The sequence below is a fragment of the Bactrocera neohumeralis genome, chromosome 2, assembly GCF_024586455.1.
Source record: "Bactrocera neohumeralis isolate Rockhampton chromosome 2, APGP_CSIRO_Bneo_wtdbg2-racon-allhic-juicebox.fasta_v2, whole genome shotgun sequence".
Lineage (NCBI taxonomy): Eukaryota > Metazoa > Arthropoda > Insecta > Diptera > Tephritidae > Bactrocera > Bactrocera neohumeralis.
In genome coordinates, this window is record NC_065919.1 from 15,238,020 (window position 1) to 15,262,062 (window position 24,043).

General features: G+C 28.4%; 1 protein-coding gene across 1 annotated transcript in view; it reads left to right on the forward strand.

Annotated features, from left to right (window-relative positions):
- The window catches only part of LOC126767281 (uncharacterized), a 227,651-nt gene that overhangs the window by 201,034 nt on the left and 2,574 nt on the right, over positions 1-24,043 (forward strand). The window contains exons 4-5 of the mRNA XM_050484844.1: positions 5,362-5,517; positions 5,746-6,552. Coding sequence (XP_050340801.1) covers positions 5,362-5,517; positions 5,746-6,552 — 963 coding nt within the window. The remainder of the gene's footprint in view (positions 1-5,361; positions 5,518-5,745; positions 6,553-24,043) is intronic.

A 24,043-nucleotide genomic window follows, 5' to 3' on the forward strand; every position in this document is an offset into this window, starting at 1 on the left:
ATAAAGGTTTCATCTTAAGCGATCATAAAAAGTAGGTATTAAAAAAATTTGTTGACGATTTTAAATTTTTGAATAATTAAAATAAATTTGTTTAATTTTGTGTTAATGACTTGAAATAAAAATTTGTTTTTTAATCAAATCGTATAATATAATGAATGGTAGACCAAAAATAAAAATTTTGTTAGTTTCAAAAACAAGTAGTATGTTGAGAAATTTATTAAAAAAATATATGTATAATAAAAAAAAAATATATAAAAAAATATATAAAAAAATATAAAAAACAAAATCTCAATAAAGCCATGAACTTTTTAATTTAATAAAAATTATATAAAAAAGTAGATATAAAACATTATAAAAAAAAATTAACTTAATGGAATAAGTATAAAAATCTTATGTAAATAAAAAAATAAAAACAAAAATAATTATTTCACCATAAAAGAAAATAAAAATATAAATAAATAAAAAAATTATAAAAAAAAATATAATGAAATAAATTTAAAAAATTAATATAAATAAATAAATTAAAAAAAAAAACGAAAAACAAAAAAAAACTATTTCAACTTAAAAAAATATTTACCTGTTTCTCTCATATGCGGACTTTTAACTTATCATTAGTATGAATTTTAGTGCTTTTTGAGAGCTTTTCAGGGTTTTTTGTAAATTTTTTGAATTTAGAATATTATTTTTCTCCAAAAATATTTTATTTTCATTACATAATATTATTATCAAAAAGGCTCATATATTTTCCTAAAACTTTATGCGTTAACCTAAAAAAATTACTTTAGCTTAATTTAGTTTAATCATCGAATTTGAGTTAAAGTAATTTTTTTACAGTTCAAATTAAGGAAAGTTATCGACTATTGCAATAAACGAAACAATTTTGTCATCTCCATAATACATACATATGAGCTCCGACATAACCTTATTTTTTTTTTTAGTTTTAGCTAATTATCGATTATGTATATCAACAGATAAAATTATACCATTCTTATGAATATAGAAGCTTATATATAGCACTTTCTGGCATTAAAGGCTCTTTAAACACTTTTTTTAGTTTTAGCTAATTATCGATTAATTCAATCAAACGATAAAATTCAACCATTCCTATCTATACAAAAGCTTATTTATAACACATTCTGACATGAAAAAGCTCTTTACGATGTGCTGTTCACTACTACTATAGCATTTGACCCCAGCGCCCTGGACCCTAGTGTGTCTAAACCAAAAATCACACACTCTACTGCAAATAATTTGCACATGTTGTGCAGGGTATAAGGAAATTCACGTCAATTCATTGTCATAAAATTATGAGTATATTCCGTTAGCTTGCTCGTGTGTTCGTTTATTCGTTTGTTTTTCACTTAGCTACATTGCGGTCTCCTTTAATATCCCAAATTAACAATGGCAAGCGAAGGCACAATGCTCGTTTGCGAAGACATCATCAGCGCACTTGATTCACATTCATATTTTGTGCACAACAAAAACACTCACACACACATACGTACATACATACATACATATATAGAGGCATACAAATGCATTTGATGTTCTTGCTTGGGCATTATAAAACACAAATTTCACTCTAATGAATGAAGTTATTTATAAATTTTGTAAGCAGAGCAGGCAAACGCTGACACACACACACACACACACTAACAAATACATTTGAACTTTTATGAAGCGTTTTTCACAGCGGAAGTTTAATTTTAGCGACGACTTCACGTTTCATAAATAGCAAAATAAAGAAAGGAAAGGAGTTCGTGGCATGCGTTCTACATATGTATGTCATTGTGTGTAATTGTATGTTTATCCAAGCGAGATTTCCGGTACAAGTACTAAATACTCTTCTAATGTGCATAAATGCGTTAAGTTATAAATATGCCGGTGGTCGGTCGATGGCCTAAGTCAAGCAAGTGTGATAGGCTTTTAGGGTGGCAGCGCGCACAGAACAATTGTTGACACAGGTCACAACAGCAATACATACACATACATACAATACATATGTACATATATGAGTTTATGCGCATTCACTATTGCTCAGCGCTTCTATTGTAACTTCAAAGGAAAGTAGCAAAATAGCAAAACTTTGTAGTTGCGCTATCTATTGCACGCTTTTTCAGCTACTAAATTTTCTAATACAAAAACAACAACAAAGCGAGTCATTAACGTTGTAACACTCGTTAATTAACTGCCACCTCTAGTCCGCAGCTATTCCATTATAACGTCACACTTCAATTGCTGTTGTTGTTGTTATTGTTATTGTTTTTTGCGGCTTTGTGCATCCAATTGAGTGTATAATCACAAAGTTGAATGCGAAAGTGCGAAAATAGACAGCAAACACTAATTAATTGGACGCAGTAGAGTGCAAATATTGTGGGAGAATGAAAAATACGAAAAATAAAAATTCTAAATTAAATACAAATAATAGTTAAATAAAGTTAATAATTAAATAGAAAAAAGTTACGAAAAATATAAAATTAAAATTAACAAAAAAAACATTAAAAAGTTTCTAAATGTAAACTAATAAATATGAATGATACATATATAAAGATAAAAAATTAAAAATAAATTTTGAATATAAGAAAAGTTAAAAAATATCAAAAAATATATTAAATAAATTCAAAAATTTTTTATAATTAAAAAAAAATATTTATTTTAAAAAGTGAAAATTATTTTAAAATAAAATTTAAGTTGGAAGTTTTAAATTGGCACTCAAAATTATTTCCGAAAAAAAATTTGATTTCAAGAAAATTTAAAAAACATCGAAAAAATATAAAATAAATTCAAAAATTATTAATTATATATAAAAAATAAGAATATATAAAATAAAGAAAAAACAAAAAAGTCAAAAAACCATTAAATTTAAAAACAATAAAATTTGAAATATGTATATTAATAAAATATAAAGATGAAAAATTAATTTAAAAAAAATGTATATTAAAATAAAAAAGGAAAACGTTTTTCAAATAAAATTTACGTCAAAACTTTTAATTGAAATACAAATTTATTAAAAAAAAATTAAATTACAGAGAATTCAATAAAATTCAAATCACAAAAAATTGGAAAGTATTAAATTTAAAATTGATCAAATATAAAGACGAAAAATTAATTAAAAAATACTGTTAAATTAAAAAAAAATGAGAATGATTTCAAAATAAAATTTTAGTTAAAAACTTAAAATTGAAATTCAATATTATTTTGAAAAAAAATTTAAAAATTAGAAAATTGAAAAAATATCAAAATATTCAAAATTATGTAAATATTGTATAAATAAATAAATTAAAAACCTGAAATTAAATAAAATTAAATTATAGATAAAAAATACGAAAAATATTATATTAAAAAAAGAAACAAAAAGTCAAAAAATTAATATATTTAAAATCAATAAAATAAAAAAATATATTATTAATAAAAAAGAATAAATAATAAAAATGAATAAAAAAATAATATTAAATTATAAAAAAATATGAAAATTATAATTAAATTAAAAATAAAAAGAGAAAATGAAATAAAAATAAACATATTAATATATTGCAGACCAAATAAAAACCGAATTAAAAAAATATCTAAAATTAATAAAAAATTAAATTTTAGGTTTAGTAGCTTATAAAAAAATAAAACAAATAAAAACAGTATATTGTAAATAAGTAAAGGTTTTTAAATCAATAACTAATATAATAAATATGAAAAAATTTAGTTCGCTTCTTCAAAAATTATTAAATTAAAATATACTAAAATGAAAGAAAAATAACTAAAAAATCTATACAGTTAAAAAAATCAATTTACATCTATCAAAAAGTAAATAAAATGAGCGACAATTTTTATTTTTCACCGCTTGAAAGTGCTACCATCCATTGCATGCACGGACCACCCACGGTTGCATTTCTTACTTAAACACACAAAATATATATATTAAAGAGAAAATGTTTGCGCCCTGACCACACACAAACTTAATTTGTCTCCATTATTTCAATAATTGCTTTACAAAGCTACTTTTGGCTTAAGGGCTGCTTCTTCTTCTTTACGACCGTTAAATGGTCTAAATCATTTTCACTTAAAAAGTTATAATCCACTCATAAAGTATGCATGTAATTGTAATCACTGCCTTAATGTATTCCCTTTCATATTTTAACATGCCCACCAAGCGCCTCCTAACCAAAGCGTAGGGCTCACCGCAGTTAAAAACAAACAATTCTCCCAAACAACAGCAACAACAAAAATGTCGAAACCATCGCTTCAACTCAACGCTGAATATTAATGCGCTCTCTGATTAGATTAACATCGTCGCTTGTTGTGTTAGCTGTGTTGTTGTTGTTGTTACTCGAGCAAGCTAACGCTGGAGGAGGAGGGTGGCCTTGAAATCAAAGCTGATGTTTCAATTGCCCTTAATGGCGTTCTTAATTGGTACTTGTCGAGTCATGAATAAACGTTGGCTCGCCTCTGGTCTGGCCGGGCCATGGCATATCATTGAGTTATCACTCTTGAATAATGGCGATTTGGAAATTTCCTAATTTGAGTATTTCCGGTTAAATGAATGCCGAATCGTGTGGGGAAATTCAATTATTTTTAGCCTGGCAAATGTTAATGGCAATCATTTACAATGAAAATTCTCACAGGAATAAACTAACGGCGGTGTTACTGAGGCAGCGAAAAGTTAGTATTTCGTGAGAAACTGAACAATCAAAATCAATTCTTGTATGGACAACTTTTTTATTTGTCTAGATATCTTCACCAAATTTGACATAGTGTATTGTCCAAAGTAAGACTATAATCTCTGCTGAAATTGTTCAGATCGGACCACTATAGCATATAGCTGCCATACAAACTGAACGCTAAAAATCAAGTTCTTGTATGGAAAACTTTTTTATTTGACTAGATATCTTCACCAAATTTGACATAGTTTATTGCCCAAAGTAAGACTACAATCTCTGCTGAAATGGTTCAGATCGGACCACTATAGCATATAGCTGCCATACAAACTGAACGCTAAAAATCAAGTTCTTGTATGGAAAACTTTTTATTTGACAAGATATCTTCACCAAATTCGGCATTGTTTATTGCCCAAAGTAAGACTACAATCTCTGCTGAAATTGTTCAGATCGGACTACTATAGCATATAGCTGCCATACAAGCTGACCGATTAAAATCAAAATTAATATTTGTTTATACCGTTTCAAGATAAAAGAAACGCACATGTGAAGGATATTATTGCTCGGTGCAACCGAAGTTAACATTTTTTGTTTTTATTTTTTTATTTTTGGCTTTTTTTACTTATTTGTTGTATTTTCTGCAATCAAAGTGCATTTAATCACTAAATAACTTAACGTCTAATTTATATGCATTGTTTATTCTCGCCTACAGCCATTGATTTGCAACTGGACACCACGCAATTGAGTGCCGAGTCTACAACTACAACTACAATAACACACAAGCCGTCCGGCGGCATGCACACGCCATCGCCCAGCTCAAGCGGCGGCAAGCCACAACGCATACTCTGCTGTCCCGACTGCGATGACCGTAAGTTGAAAAAAATACAACAACAATAACAAAAGCAACTACTCGTATAATAATAACATAATAGCGCCAACAACAAATTAATAAATACTTGCATGTATGATATAAATGGACATGAAAATGTGAATTGCGTGTGGAAAATGATTGGAAAATTGAATGCAAACTAGCTTACTAACTAATTCAATTAACTGGCATTAACTAAGTTTTTTCTTTTTTGTTTCGATTCAACAGCTTTCAATGAAGACCATGCGCATGCGCAACCATGCGCAGCACCGCAGCAGCAGCAACAGCAACAACACGAACTGCAAGCGCAAATGCAAAACCAACAGCAGCAGCAACAACAACAACACGACGACTTCCTCCAACAATTAGAGGACGAAAGTGCATTTGAGGAAGAACAACAACAGCAAAGTGACGAACAATCACTGCAACACCGCGCCAAGCGCGCACACATCACGCTGCCCTCACCCGAGCAAACGGAACCCGACAGCACTTCCACCAACACCGGAACACTGCGACATTTTCGCAAGCGACGCGCCAGCGCCAAATTGGCTGGCATGCCGCTCCAGCAGCCAACTGGTAGTGTTGGCGGCGGTGCCGGTGCCGGCAATGCCAATGCGGCCGCTGCGCTAATGGCGGACAATGCGAACGCCAGCGAAGATGAATTGCTGCTAATGGAACGCGTCTTGCGCACCAGTCATAATTGTCTCTTCTGCGATGCACGCTTCACCAATGACATAGCGTTGCGCAAACATCATCAGCTGGCGCACAGCAATCAAGCCTCCATGCCGTTTGTTTGTTCGATCTGTAAGCGCGGTTTTCGCATGCGCTCCGCCCTCCATCGTCACATGGAGACACACGATAGCGAGGGGCGACCATACGAGTGTACGCTGTGTCATGTGCGCTTCCCGCGCCCCTCCCAGCTGACGTTGCACAAATTGACGGTGCATTTTCTGCGCAAACCGCATGCCTGCGATGTGTGTGGCAAGCAATTTGGCACGGAGAGCGCACTTAAGACGCATAACAAATTTCATGCAGGTAAGCTAAGTGGTTGCAACGCATGCGCGTGAACCTATATTACACATACATACTATATACATGCATATGAGTTAAGTGCATTGCTGCGCCGCCGACTGACAGCTGACTGGCTGGCAGCGCTCAGTCGGTTGGCTGGCATTTATTGTTTCGTAAATAAATAAATGTGCATAAAGTACATAAATAAATGCAGATACATACACACACACACACACACACATGCGTGCATATATCCCTTAAACTCCAATTGTTGTAAACAAAAAGCGGCGGTGAAGCTCACTTGGCTGCCGCTTAACCCCTCACATTTGTTGTTGCTTTTTTGTTTTGTGTTTTTGTTGCTAGTTTTGCTAAAAATTGTCGGTTGTGAGTTATTAAGTCGTTAAATAGCTAATACTTACATATATTCCCAGTACTATACACTAACACTACACTAACACTAACGCTAACTCTATTTTCCGCTACTTCCTGACTATTTTCCGTCTATTACCAACACTACAACAACTACTAGTATTGTTACAATGTATTATATTGCCTTACTACTGTCGGCACTACTCCTTCGGACCAACTTACTGCTTTCCTTCACACACGCGCTGTGCGCCGTCGCCAGTTTGCATGCTCCAGCGGACTTTATGAGCGCGTAGCCAACTGTTTGTGACAAACCTTTTTTGTTGTACTTTAAAAGCTTTTTTTTGTACAAACAAAACAACAAACCTTTTGCTGTCGTACTTAAAAAGGTTTTTTTTTGTTTTTTTTTTTTAATTTTTCTCATTTTTTTCTTGAAAACTTCTTGCGTTTGGTGCTTTTTTTTGTAGCAAGCGCTCTTAATTTAAAATAATAGCAAAAACAACAACAAAATTACTTCACCCTTTTCACATTTTTGCGTTTTTAGTTTTATTGCTTTTTAATCTACACTCTACATACATATGTATGTATGTATGTAACAAGTTTATCTAAATTACGGCATGCATACGTACATACAGACATTACTTATTTATAATTACTCCACTATTTGCCGCTATTTTCTATTTGCTTGACATCACATGACGTTTAGCAAAAATGTAAAAAAAACAAACAAAAACAATTTATAAGCTTAATGCTTTTAATGGCTCGGTGAAAATGCGGTAATCGCACGCTGCGTGTGTCAACCCGCATAAACCAACAACGTTGTAGCGCCAGCTGTCATAATTTGCCATAACATTCGCCTCTTCCGTTCAGTCCCCATATACATACATACATATCTTTGTTATATATTTAAGTACTTACTGCATTTTCTTTTAATTGCTTCATGGTTTGGCGCTTATGAGTTAGACATGCATATTATTTACCACTGTTGTACTCAATTAAGTCGTCGCCGTAATGATGAAGATGCGCAACTTGCCGTGTGTCTAAGGTATAATAAAGTGTCATACATACAGGCATACATAATTGCGGCTTCAAGTCGTTCACGCTGCAACAGAGTCTAGTGAAGTCACATTACAGACACACACAATCCAGCATTTATCATGTGTTTGCTCTACTTCTGTGTCAAAGAAACATTAACTCCACTTTAATTAACTGCATTGATGGAAGCTTCAGCGTGTCATTGACATTACGGTGATTTACTTCATTATTTCATTATAATTTCTGCGAACTAAGAGCAGCTGCTTTGCGCAAAATATGAAGAAAATGTGAACAGAAGAATTTTCATAAAGCGATTTTGGCATAAAAATAAGTTAAAGCACTCAAAAGTGAAAGCTCTTTGCCTAATTTGGAAGAATTTATGCGCACAAATTTTCATTTGAGCTTTTTTACCGTTTAATTAAACAAAAATGAAAGCTTTTTGCGTCAATTGATAGAAATTACGCGTATAAACTTTCTTTCTAACTTTTCCGCCATCTGCAGCAAGCAAAAGTTACATCTTTTTGCGTTATTTGACAATAGTTACGCTTACAAAATTTCCTTTGAGCTTTTCTGCCATCTAGAGCCAACAAAAGTGAAAGCTTCTCACGCTATGTGATATAAATTTTGCTTACAAACTCTCCTTGAAGCTTTTCTACCATCTAGAGCAAACATAAGTGAGAGCTTCTTGCGCTATTTGATATAAATTTTGCTTACAAATTTTCCTTAGAGCTTTTCTGCAATCTAGAGCAAACAAAAGTGAAAGCTTCTCGCGCTATTTGATATAAATTTTGCTTACAAACTCTCCTTGAAGCTTTTCTACCATCTAGAGCAAACATAAGTGAGAGCTTCTTGCGCTATTTGATATAAATTTTGCTTACAAACTTTCCTACGAGCTTTTCTGCCATCTAGAGCAAACATAAGTGAGAGCTTCTTGCGCTATTTGATATAAATTTTGCTTACAAACTTTCCTACGAGCTTTTCTGCCATCTAGAGCAAACAAAAGTGAAAGCTTCTCGCGCTATTTGATATAAATTTTGCTTACAAACTTCCCTACGAGCTTTTCTACCATCCAGCCAAAAAGTGAAAGCTCCAGTGTAAGCTCTTCACGTTATTTGAAAAAAAAGTACGCTTACAAATATCATTTGAGCTTTTACACCATCTGTGTGCATCATTATACGCTAAGGATGCGAATTTTCTAAAAAGTTTTTACAGATTCAATAATATATTTTTAAATTTGCTGCTAATTTTATGTGAATAGTGAAAGTTCTGCGTAAGCTGTATATTGAGAGTTGTATTTTTCAAAAGCTAAAGTTTCAATACAAATTTCCATCTTATTTCAAAGCTTTTCGAGTCCTATTCCCTTTAAAATTTGTTTATGTTTATCAATGAAAGCTCTTTCTATGAAAGTTTTATACCGACCAGCTTCAAATATACAGCTTTATTCATTATGACGTTTTAAGAAATATAACAGACAATTATTTTATCAAGAAATTCAGCAAAACTTTAATGTTTTTACTCTTATTTAATTTAATTTGTTTTTAAACACATTTTATTTTTATTTCGCCATAAAAAACTAGTAAAGCTTCTTCATTAGTTGCATCAACAATAAAACCAAAAAATTGCTTTAAAGTATTTTTTATTTAAGTAAATTTTTAGCTGGATGTTACTCAAAATTTTTCGTTTAAAAAGTATGATACCGTTTGGAATATATATTTTAATATATTAAAAATAAATAAAATAAATTTCTTGTGGAATATACTAAAAATAATAAAAAAAAAATTTATATAAAACTAAAAAAAAACTGTTATCAAAGCTTCTAAGAAAATATTTTTATGCCATTGTATTCATTTGAAATAGTTTTGAAAACGTAATATTTTTTCAATATTTCCGTAATCATTTTTTTAATTTTTTTATTTATATATTTTTTTCATAACTTTTTTTCAATATTTTGTTTTATTTTTATTTATTTTTTAATTCTTTTTGTTGTTGTTTTCATTTTGATTTCATTTAATTTCAATATTTTTTTATTTTAATTTCTTTTTAATTGTTTTTGTTGTCTAATTTTTTTATTTTTATTTATTTATTTTTTTTTAATTTCATTATTTTTTATTTAATTTTTTTTTGGTTGTTGTGTATTTTTTGTTGCTTTTTATTTTAATTTCCATATTTTTTACATCTTTTTATTGAATTTTTTTTCTATATATTTTATATTTAATATTTTTTTATTTTTTTAATATTTTTAAACTAATTTTTCATATATTTTTTTTTATTTATTTATTTTCAATATTTTTTTATTTTTATTTTATCCTTTTTTAAATTTTTTAGTTTATTTTAATTTTTTATTTTATTTTCTTTTTATTTCAATCTTTTTTATTTTACCTATTTTTGTTGCAGGGTATTTTTTTTTATTTTTTGTTGCTTTTTATTTTCTTTTTTCTATTTTTTGATGATATTTTCTCAATATTTTTTAGCCTATTTGTAATATTACTTTATAATTTTTTTAAATATATCTTTAATATGTTTCTTAATTTTTTTTAAATAAATTTTAATAATTTTTTCAATTGTTTTTTTTTTTTTGTTTTTAATTTTTCTTTTTAAATTTTTTTATAATTTATTTTATATATTTTTTCCATAAATCTGTTTTATCAACCTTCTGTATTTGTAAATTTCTCAAGTTTTTTTGTATTTAATTAGTGTGTTCAAATATGGTATACCTCCTCGTTAACTCTCCAAACTGTTATTCTAAACTCTGTAGAGAAGTATTGAAATATAAACACCAGCTCAGCTGCATTATCAGTATCATATAATTGCCTCTAAAATTTTTTTCAACCACCAATGCAAAAAAAATATGTCCAAATAAATGACATACCCAAAAATATTAGCACAGAACGCATGAAAAAGTCAGAAATCCAATACCTTTTTCTAAATACAGTTTTTTAATTTCTTATTCACTCGTTTTACCCTTCTGTAGCTAACAAATGGTCATTCGTGCCATAATTTTAAAGTTTCCGACACTTACACCGCAGCAGAGCATAAAATAGAGCAAGAATATAATATAAACACATGTGCTTATGTATGTGTACGTAATATACTTCAATAACTGTAAATGTACACCACACTTAGTAAAATTGTAATTCAATTATCATATCGCCATATCGAATAACCCTTCATTTCGCACCCGAACACCCATTAACCAGCGACGCCCCTTTTACGCACCCAACCTACGCACCCTTCGGCAGCCGTAGCAGTAGCTGTAGCAGCAGCAAATAAGACATATTATTTTATTATTATTTCAAAATGCCAAATAATAATGAAGTACACGCATACATATCACATACGAACATACAAACATACGAACAAATCTACTTAGGAGTACATGGCTGGTGCATAGAATTTATTGTGCGGCAATAAACCCTGCTTTCGCTACCAAAAAGCATCAACTGTAAATAGTAGTGTGTTTGTATGTGCGTGTGTGGTATACACGCCCAGCTCGCTGAAAAGCATAGCGCACATAAGCACATACATACGTACATACATTTGTATTTATGGATTGACTGAGTAGTGTTTAGTTGCCACATAAAAATATCGCTCCATACGGACACGTTCACGCCCACCGAAGCAGCACAAAAAGAAAGCAAGAAATGAGGCTGCATTGTGGCACGACGCGTTTGTTCGTTTGTGTGTTGTTGCATGCTGCAAACACTTGGGAGGTTATTTTTTACACACCAAACACATACATACATTCATGAGTTTGGGTGTAGTTGTGTGTGTGCCGCTTTGGCTGTATTGTTGCTGCACATAAATTACCTGCTGCGGCGTGTTTGCATATGCGTCGAGGGTAATTTATGTAAATTCGAAAATTATTTGTATCTAAACACACATACACACCCATACGTACAGTAAGCGTGTCCTGCAGGCACAACTCCACACACACAGAGACACTTTGTTTGCGGCGTTGTAATCGTATATCCTGGTTTTGTTCTCGATTTAAGGTTTTTGATGTTAGCTGTTGTTGTTTTTACTTTTTAAATTATTTGTTTTTCTTACTTTGCGCTTTGTAAATATTTTTTAGTGTGTTCTCTTTGTAGTTGTTTTTTTTTGTGTTGGTTTTGTTTTTTTCTTTGTTGCTTGTTTTATTCATCCACTCATCCACTTGTTGTTTGGCCGTCTGAATTTTAAACAGATTTTGTCCTTTTTGTGTTTCGTCGTTGGCTAAAAGCATAATACGAAATTACTGCAAGCGCGTGCTGTATTTTTATGCCATTTTTTATTTCCTTTTTTTTCTTATATTTTCAATGCTTTTTATCTGTTTTCGGTTCACCCCTTGAGTGCGCTCTTTTGAATTCTTACAAACACTTAAATATGATTAGACGAGCGGCCCGTTACTGGAGAGTGCAAAACTTAACCCTTAATAATGCGGTTAACAGTGGCGAATTGCGGTTGTTTACACATATATAAATAAATAATGATTATTGTCTGGGGCTTCTGCGGTCCAATCGAATGTTAATTTATAGTCAGGCGTTTTTTATTTGTAATCAAAATGAAGGCAGTTCAATATTTTTTGCTATACTTTGATCTTTACTGCGCTTTTTTATTGTTGTTGCTGGTTACTTACACTCAACTTAATTTGTTTTGTAAATTATGCAGTGACTCCGAAAGCTGGAGCTTAAACCTTGTTTCCGACTATTCAACAAATGTAGTATATTGTATGCATTTGAAAAAATTTCATTTTTTTTTTTTAAATATATATATTTTTTTTTATGTATACACATATCATTTTAACGATTACTTGCTTTTAGTAGAGAATTAAGACTACTTTTGTTTTTAATAACAATTCTTTTAAAAAGTGCAATTATTTTAAATTATTATATGCGAAAGTGAAATATATAAATAATTATGAATTAATTAATTTAATTATACATTCTTTATTAAATAGGTTATTTTAAAATATTTTGCAGTAAATAAAATTTTAAAGTCTCAGAAATTAATACCCAGCCAAATAAAAATTAAAATAACAATTATAACACACATAAAAAAAAATTTAAAAAAAAGTTGTTTTCAAAAACAATATATGTATGTATGTACATATATTAATAATTATGAATAAATTTAATAGTATTTTTGTTTTTTATAAAATATATTTAAATTTTTTTTTTTGTAGTAAATAAAATTCTCAATTTTGATTTAAACAATTTGAAACAATAAAAAAAAATTTTAAAAAAATTGTTTTCAAAAACAAAAATTAAAATAACAATTATAACACACATAAAAAAAAATTTTAAAAAAGTTGTTTTCAAAAACAATATACATACATATATTAATAATTATGAAGAAATTTAATAGTATTTTTGTTTTTTATAAAATATATTTAAAATTTTTTTTGTAGTAATTGAATTCTCAATTTTGATTTAAATAAAAATAATAATAATCCAAACATTTGAAACAATAAAAAAAATATTTAAAAAAAATGTTAAAAAAAATAATAATCCAAGCAAAAACACAAAAATGCATAAATAATGATGAGCAAATAAAATTTAATAGCATTTTTGTTGTTTTATAAAATACATTATTTTTAAAACTTTTTGTAGTAAATAAAACTCTTAATTTGAATTTAAACAATTTGAAAAAAAAAATAAAAACATATTTGTAAATAAATATCACAGCTTTTAAACTTTAATATTAAAATGTTTCTAAACTTTTTAGATTAATATTTTATTTGAGTCTTGATGTTGAACTGGACAATTGCTTTGCTTACCTTATAAATGTTAAATTTTATTTAAACTTTTTTTTGTATTTGTTTAAAAAACAATGTTTCAAAAATAAAATAAATTTAATAAATTAAAATTAAAAAACAAAAAATAATTACAAATATATACATTAAAAAAAAGTAAAATAAAAATTAAATGCATTGAAAATCGAATTTAAAATGTTTTAAAATTTGTGTACATGTATAATTTCTTATATTTATTAAGCATAAGTATACATTTTTTTGTTAAAAAAATTTAAATTTATTAAATATAATAATAAATTAAAAAGAAAAAAAATTAATTAATTAATCAAGAAATCTAGTTTAAAATATTTTAAAATTAATGTTTACAAATATATGTTTATTTTATTATACATACGTACATACATACATATGTATGTATGTATTTATTAAAAATAAAAATAACTTTTCGAAATACGAAATTTGAAATTAAAATAAATCCATTACAAACAAAAATAAATTATAAAACGAAATTAATTTAAAAAAAATAATAAAAATTAAAAATAAAAAAATTAACAAAAAATATAATTTAAAGTATTTTAAAATATTATATATGTGTACATATATACGTACATTTTTTTATATGTTTTTTTTTGTTCTAAAAACTGATAAAACGTTCATTTAATAATAAAATAGCAAAAATAAATTAATTAATTAAAAATAAAATAAAAAGCCTAATTAGAAAAAATAGTTAAAAATATTAAACAATTTTTCTTAAATTTTAAAAATAAATTAATAAAAAAAAATAAATGAAAAGTTAATGAAAAAATTTAATTTAAAATTTGTATATATATTTTAAAATTCATTTAATTTTTTTTTTGTTCTAAAAACTAAGAAAAAATGCATTTAAAAATAAAATAAAAAATAAATTAATTAAAAACAAAAATAAATAAATTAATTTTAAAAAATTATTTAATTAAAAAAAAATTATTAATTAATAAAAAAAGTTAAAAAAAAAAATAAATTAAAGTAAATGAAAATAAATGAAAAAGTATTGAAAAATATAAAATAGATAACTAAATTAAATAAGCATTTTAAAGACAAAATATGTAATTAAATTTTTAATGAAAAAATTAAAATGAATTTAAAAATAAAAGAGACCATTAATTTTTTCACAAAATATATACATATATCATTGAGATATTTTTTAGTTATTATATATTTAACAAATATAATTATATTCTTTTCATATATCTTGTTTGTTTTCTTAAAAAAATAATATTTTGTAATGTCTTTACTTTAAACACAAACAAACATAAAACAAAAATTATTAAAAACTAGCAGATTAAGATTTTAATTGTTAAAAAGGTTTATAATAAGTATTATTATTTTAATTTTCTAAATTGTTTAATTAATTAAGCTACTTTTATAAATTAAATATAGCTTAAACTATTTTAAATTTTAAATCGCCTGTGCTTAGTTAGAACATTAAAACAGTACTTAAATATAAGCTAAACACTGGAATATTACTGAACACAACTTAAACGCCTAAAAGCAGGCTTAAACGTATGCTATATGCTAAACGAAAACAAGTAAATAAGTTTTTATGAAACTTAAAGGAATTGCAAACATAAATAAAAATAATAGTGTTAAATAATTAACAACAATTTTTGGTAAAAAAAAATTATTCATGACATTTTCAAAAACACAAATATTAAATTTACATAAAACACACAAAAAAAATTATAAAACATATCAAAATTAAATCGAAAACTAAATGCGCTAGCAAATTGCATTAAACCCAAACAAAAAAAATGCTGTATTTAAATCGGGTGTGGAAAATAATTACAAATTTCGGCTTCTTACGAAAATAACACAATTTTTTGAACGCTTTTTAAATATAAAAACACATTAACATAAAATAATTAGAAAAATTATTTCTATTTTGAAAAAAAGTTTTTGGAACAATAATGCTTGGAAGCTAGTAATAATTGAAAATTAAATGTTTTTAAAGTTTTAAATTGGTCTTTGACTTACTTTTGCAATAAATAACTGTCAAAACTGTTTCTTTTTTATAAACGCATTTTTTATAGATTTTAACGCAGTTTTATATATACATATACATATATTTTTGTATAGTTATTAAATATAAAAATAATTTTTTTGTTCAAAAAACCAAAGTAATAGTACAAAATTCATAAATTAAAAATAATAAAAAAATAAATTAAAAATATCAAAATTTCACGAACTAATTCAAATTATTTTAAAAGTCTGAATTTCAAGAAAAAAATAATAATTAGTAAATAAAAAATCTAAAATAAAAATTAATTTAAAATTAAAATCAAACAAATAATATTTTTTTTTATCAATTAAGCGTTCTGAAGTTGTGCTCTTTTGAAATAGAAGACTTAAAAAAGAACTTAATTAACTAAAAATGAATTAACCAAAAATTCGACAATTAAATAACGAAATTAAAAATTTACAAATATCAATAAATTTTTATGGCTTTTATATAAACATATTATGTTTTTTTATACTCAGCAATTAATAAACAGTCAAAATAATAATTAAAAATGCTTTTCTATTCTACACCAAATAAAAATTATATAAAAAATTAAATAATTTTTGATTAAATTAACCAAGCATTTTTTTTAAATACTCAGAAATTAATAACCAGCCAAATAAAAATTAAAAAAAAATTTAATTAAAAAATTAATTAGAATTAAAAAAAAACTTTAAATGTAATAAATTGTTAAAAAAATTAAAAAAAAATTATTAATTATTTACTTTCAATTTCATTAAAAAAAAAATATTTGAAAAAAAAATTAAAAAAATTTAAAAAAAATTTTAATTAAAGAAAAATAAAAAATAAAATTTAAATTTTAGTAATTTTTTAATTAAAAAAATTTAAACAATTAAAAAAACTTTACTAATTCAAGCAAAAACAAAAATAAAAAATAGAATTGAAATCTATCAATTTCTCGAATTTTTGCAATTTTGATATGCCTTGCAGCGCCCAACGTTGAATGCGATGTATGCAATCGAAAATTTTTCCTCAAGAAAGATCTGCGCAAACATTTGCGCATACATACCGGCGAACGGTTTTACAAATGTGACTTCTGTACGGCTTCGTTTATGCATTATACGCGCCTCAGGGGTAATATTATAACTGTATTTGTAAATAAAACAACAACTACAAACATATATACATACATTTACTATTATATCGCATTTTTATATATTATACTATTATATACACATATCCATATATTTAACTATATATTTTAATATATTTATTGCTATATAGTCCATTAAGCCCATATGGCTCAACATTTCTTATGTACATACATACTTACATGTGTGTTAGTTGCTAACCTAACTTAACTGCGCATTGTTGAAAGCATTCTTGTAAAGTTTTCAAGTATTTAATTAAATTAAGTTTATGCTCGTACTTGACTTTGGTTGACTGCATGGCTGACTGCCCTGCACGGCATCTTGTCAATGCATGCGCAAACAAATCAACAACGTCTTACTAAATACATACATACATATACATATGTATAAATACACTATAATGTGCTATGATATGTGTGCTAGGCATACATACATAAATACATATATGTGTGTGTAAGCGTGTGCGTGTATGGGTGCATGAGTAGTTTGGGCTTGTGTGCTTTGCACAATTCTGACTAATATGTTTGCGTTTCAAGTATGCATATTAATGTCTGTGTGTGCGTGTGCCGCCTGGTATTTGCTTAAATGCTGTATTTGCTGTACTTAAGTTAAATGTGCTTTTTGTGAGGACCTTTTTAAGCAGCAATTCAAGCATTCACTGTACAATAAACAGACAAACAAAACCGCAGCAGCAAACATTATGCGCGCCACACACACACACACACACACACATACACATGCATACAAGCACGCCAACTGGAATAGAAAAAGCACCGACCGACAGCCAGCCGCATGGGCTGCCGCCTAACCAACAAAACAACACAACCCAAAGGATGCGGATGAGCTGGCGATCACCATCACCATCAGTGTACAGTTAGTGGCACAGTCGCCAATTGTGCTTCTTCGGAAACTTGCTTGCAAAGCAAAAATTTTCCATTTTTTTTCTTTGTATTATTTTCATAATATTTAACTCACATTGTGTCTGTCAGTTAGATTTGACTAACTGTCAGCGGCGAACAGATGCTCTGATGGGCTGTTGGTCGGCCGCTTGTTGGCTTGCGGTGGAGACAGAAGGAGGCACGCGGCGGCCAGTTAGTTAGTCGGTCGGGACGCAAATGGTGTTTGCGGTTAAACAATTGCTGCGTGGCCTTTCAACGTCACTGCAATCCGCTGCAGCTCTTTAATGCTTTGTGGTTGTATCTGTTGTTTTTCGGTACGTATTACGTACTTGCGCATGCCAAAAGCGTGAAAAAGTCAAGAAATAATATTGTCAGAGTGACACTGTTGTGAAGTGTTGATTGCAAGGGGTATTGTAATAGGTATATTTACCTGTTTATATATATGTATATGTATGCCTAAATACATGCACACATATACATACGCACACAGGTATATATGTACATGTGAGAGTAGTGCTTCAGCTTGTGTAACTTTAAAATTCGCGAGCATATCAATTTTTTAATTGTTATTTGCTCATAAAAGTTAGTAAATACTATTATATCGAAAATTTTTGCTACTTATTTTATATTTAAAATTATCAGTAGCTTAGAATTAAAATAAAAATATTATATTTAAATTTTTTTTATAAATAGTATGTATGTATATGCAAACAAGTTATTTAGAGACATAAATATTAATAATGTAACGAAATTCCGAAAACTATTCAACTAATATAATTTTTTCTTTTAATTTTCGGCTTAAAAAATATTAAAAAATATATTTTATGTTTAATATATTAAAAATTATTTATTTTTTTCATATTTAATATATTAAAAATATTTTTTTTCATATTTAGTATATTAAAAAATATTTTATTTTATATTTAATATATTAAAAACTATATTTTATATTTAATATTTTTTAGTAGTAAAAAATTTCTGTTATAAAAAATCATACAAATACTTATACTTCTTTATGCTACTGTGGGCAAAAAATAGTAAGACTTTTTAATTGAAATTTCGCGCAAAAACCTATTCGTCGACATTTAACAGTCAGAGATATTTCTGGCATCCTTGAAATATCGGAAGGATCAGTGCGGACCATTTTGACAGATCATTTAGGCCTAAAAAAAGTGAAAGCACGATTGATTTCAAAATCACAAAATTTTTGTCGCGTTAACGTCTGTGAAACAATGCTTTTCGACTACTAGGATGTCATGAAACGTATTAATATTGGCAATGAGTCTTGGGTCTATGCTTACGACACGGAAGCAGACGATCAATCGGCCGCATATCGTGGCAAAGGTGCGGCGAAACCGAAAAAACTACGTCAAAGCAGACAAAAATCAAGGTTATGTTGACAGTTTTCTTCGATTATCGAGGTGTGGTGCACTCCGAATTCCTTTCGACCAGCCAAACTGTCAACAAGAAATACTATTAGAGTGTTATCGTAGTTTGCACGTAGCTATTCGTAAAAAGAGGCCGGAATTATGGGCCGATGATGCACCACGATAATGCAAAGTCGCTTACGGCATTGATTCTTCGTGAATTTTTCGGCAAATTTTCAACCAATATCGTGCTGCAACTACCGTATTCGTCCGTTTTAGTTTCGTGTGACTTCTGGCTGTTCAGCAAAGTTGAACGATCACTACGGGAAACCCGTATTGAGTCTATTGAAGACATTAAACCTGAAGCGCTATCCGTATTGAAAGGCTATTCGGGAAATTGACTTTAACAACTGTTTCGAGGATGGGGAAAAAGCGTATTGGGACCAAGGGGGGTGGATTACTTTGATGGGGACGTCATAGATTTTGAGGAATAAATTAAAAATTTTAAAAAATCATAGCAGTTTGTAGAGAGAGAGAGAGAATTAAATATAGAACAAACAAATTTTGTTATGGTAAAAAATATTATTCCTACCGGAGAGTTATAAAAATATAGTTTAAGATATTTTTTTGTTTTTAATTGAGAAATTTTAGTTCAGTGGTTTCTTATTATTTTTGAAAAAAAAAATTGCATTAATAAATTTAATTTTTACATTAATAACTTTAATAAATTTAATATGTTTTTTCATATCAAGTGAAAAAATGTGTATGTTTTAAAAAATAAAATAAAAATTTTGTAGCTAATTTTTCTTAAATTTAAATATTTTTTTTATTATTTCATTCAATTAAAAAATGAGTTCATACATTTATTTTATTAAAAAAAAAATGCTTAAAAAATATTTTTATTTTTTTTTAATAAAATTGATATAAGAAAACATAAAATTTTTATTATAAAAAAATTGTAACATGAATTTTATTTCAGTAAATTCTTTTATTTTTTTGATGAATTGCTTTTTTTTACTTTACATTTTATCTATATCCCCTTTTTATTTGATTTTATTTGACATATTCCCTTTTCATTTGATATATGATTTAAAAAACAAAAACAAAAATTAAAAATCTTTTTTATTTAATATTGTTAATGTTTTATTTTTTTTTTTTTTTTTTTTTTTTGTAGTAAAATGTTACAATTTTCTTATAAAATAATTTTAATGTTTGATTATAATAATCACCAACGGTAAAAAAAATGTTTTTGTGTTTTGGGCTTCTGTTTTGATGCTCAAATTCTGCTTCTGGACATTCAAAAACACTATTTACGAAAAAATTTGTATTTAAATATGTGTATTGTTTTTTAATTTACCTAATTTTAATTAAATTTATAAATGTTAAATTTATATGTACTTACATACATATATTATATATTATTAAATATGTATATGTATTTATATATTTATATATATTTAATAATTAGATTTAATTTTCATAAAAATTATTTATTTAGTAATTTTTTTTTATTAATCTAATAAATTAAACATTTGTATGTGAATATATTATATATTATTAAATATATGTACGTGTGTATACATATATGTATGTACTTATTTTTTGGATTATATTAATTATAATCTAATTTTCTTAAAAAATATGTTTTATTGTTTTTTTAATGTTAAATTAATGTAAAAAATTAAATAAATATTTTTTTTTATTTCCTTAATTTTAATTAAATTTTCATAAAAATTATTTATTTAGTAATTTTTTTTTATTAATCTAATAAATTAAACATTTGTATGTGAATATATTATATATTATTAAATATATGTACATGTGTATACATATACATATGTATGTACTTATTTTTTGGATTATATTAATTATAATCTAATTTTCTTAAAAAATATGTTTTATTGTTTTTTTAATGTTAAATTAATGTAAAAAATTAAATAAATAATTTTTTTTTTTAATTTCCTTACTTTTAATTAAATTTACATACAAATTATTTATTTAGTAATTTTTTCAATATTAAATTCATTTAAACAATTAAACTATATATTATAAATATTATAATTTTTATTTGATTAATTAATTTTATTTTTCTTAAAATTTCTTCTTTTTGTTATTTCTTCAATATTGCATTAATTAGAAAACGTGCACCTTATCCTATAACGTTTAAAATTCTAACCACATTATCGCTCAATTTCAAGCACCTTCGCTATTAGACTCGCACCTTTGCACTTCAAGCCAACAACACTTGCAAGCCGATGGCAACTACTGTTTATTGTTATTATTAGTATGGCTTTGCTTCAGCTTACTTATTGTTATTGTTGTCATTTGGCAGCATCAGCTGTCTTTTAGCCAACATGCAGCTCACGCCTCAAATTTACACCTTTAAAAAATATTTATTTAATATTTCGAATGCCACCACACTTTTACGATCTCTGTTTGTACGTGAGACTTTTTTAAAGCTCAAACCAACGCAGACTATTAATTATGCCAGCAGTGCAGCCAAACGGCGCGCAGCTGCACTTGGTCTATTGCAGCGGTTAGCGGTACCGAGAAGCGAGTAGGGATCCTTGCGGTTGCGCTTTCTAACAGCTGCCGATGTCCGTCACTCGCCTCGATGAGTTATGCCGCATTTGTTATGCCTAACAGAATGCTATTTTCCTGACGCAAGGATCTATGCGAATGCGCTGTGAATTTGTAATTTTCTTCCGGCAGTCACGTGGTCGGTCACCTGTAAGTGACAGGCGACACAAAGCGTAACAGAAGCCTAATGTCAGCTGTAATTTTTTAGAAAGAATGAACGACTTCGAACCGCCGAACACCACATTTGTTTGTTATACATTGGCAATTTCAGCTAAACAAGGCGCTGGCACAACAAAAACAAAAGCAAAAATAATGAAAAAAAGGTGTTGTGATGCTAATCAACAATTGCTCAGCGGCTGACAATGTTGTGAAATAGAAGTGAATGGTAATTTAGTGTGTTTGCCAACTTACTTCACGCCAATTTCACGGCATAGCGTAATTTGCAAAAGCAAAAACAAAAAAACGCAGACATTAGTTAAACGGAATCCTCCACAATGATTTGAGCGTAGCGCGCAAATTGGCAGGATCGCTTTAACGATCGATCATCAGCTGACACACACAAGCAGAAGTAATCAACTTTACACCGCCTGCTGTGCAGTTATCACAACAAACCCATCGAAGGACTCATCAAACATAACCTCAATGTTGCTCGCACACACTCGCTGCCTGCTTCGGGCGCTAGCGCTGCATTCCATTGATGAAGTCGAGATTTTCAGCGTGTGTGCGGTTTCAAATACAGCTGCCGAGAGTCACACTCCGCACAAACACACACACTCACACACACAGTAACGCTAAAATCGCTTGACAAGTCCTTTTCCATTGCTATCTAATGTCTGCTGTCTGTCATTTGGCGTTTACTGTCTCCTGTCGCCTATCCACCGCCGTTTGTCTCCTGCTTAAGCAGCTGCTTGCTTCCTTGCGCCGTTCATCACGCTCCGCAGCGCAGCGCTCGGCATGTGTAATTGTAATTACGTGCTTTGTAGCGTTGGCGTGTAAACACTGATCCTTGATTATGCTTTTTTCCCTTCTCTCACACACACACATATATATTTTCATACTTTAGCTGCCGTTACTTATTTGTATTTTCGTGGAACTTAATGACGCTTCCTCGCTCCACTTGCATTGTGCTTCAATCGTTTTTTTTTTGCTTTTGTTGTTTGTGTATATTCGTGCCCGAAACAAAAATGTTGCACATTAGCAAAGAGCTTCATCGCCATTTGTCACTCTTTTGGAGCTTTGTCTTTTATCTCTTCATTAGCAAACTATTTGTTTAATATCCAAAGGGATAAAAGGCATTCCACCGCCACTAAATAATGCGAAGGTCGTTTGTAGTTGTTGTTTACTGTGCTTACAGCACTCGCACCCTAGTTGGTGTTGGAAATATTTGCAATTAAAGAAATTCGACAATATCTGAACGGTTGATTTTGAAAGGACCCTGGTGCGAGTTCATCTATGACTTTCAATGTGATTACTGTTATGTTTGCTTTGTGGCGCACATTTGTGTTTGTTTTCATTATGCAATGATAAAGAAAGCTGTAAACTAAAATCAAGCAGTTACTTATCGAAAGAAAGCAGGAGGGGTATTTGCACAATATCCTAGTATCTACTAACTAGAAAAGAACTGTTTTATGGTCAGATTATATAATTTTGTAAGAAATAGTTAGCTATGGAACTCAGAGCTCAATGCATGTTAGTAACATCCTCTATAAACTTTACTACTTTGGTCGCGAGTCGTAAATTTCTTACAAAATGACATTGGCCATAGCATACTTTTAGGCGCCGAAATATTGTTTTGTTATTTTTTTGCAATCTTTGTTTGAAGTTAAGCAGATTTTGAGTATTTTGAGGCAATAAGCAGGAATTTTTTTTTGTTTAGTAAATAGTTTACATAATCTGGTCTGATTTAATTAATAATTAATAATAGCCAAATAGTCAAATCGAACAATATTTTCAGCTTTTGTTAGATTTAATATACACAAAGTTTGCTAAGAAGTTTGTAACACGCAGAAGAAAACGTCGGAGACTATGTTCTATATATACATATATAGATACATACATATAAATGAACTGTGTGACGAGTTGAGTCGATTTCGCCATGTCCGTTCGTCTAACTGCGTCTATAGTCTCTAGTTTTTGAGATATCGACCAGAAATTTTGCACACGTTCTTTTTTCTCCAAGAAGCTGCACATTTGTCGGAACCGCTGATATCGGATAACTATAGCATATAACTGCCATATAAACTGATTGATCAAGCTCAAGTCCTTGTATGGAAAACTTTTTTATTTGAAGAGATATCTTTACCAAATTCAACATAGTTTATTGTCCAAAGTAAGACTATAATCTCTGCAGAAATTGTTCAGATCGGTTCACTATAGCAAATAGCTGT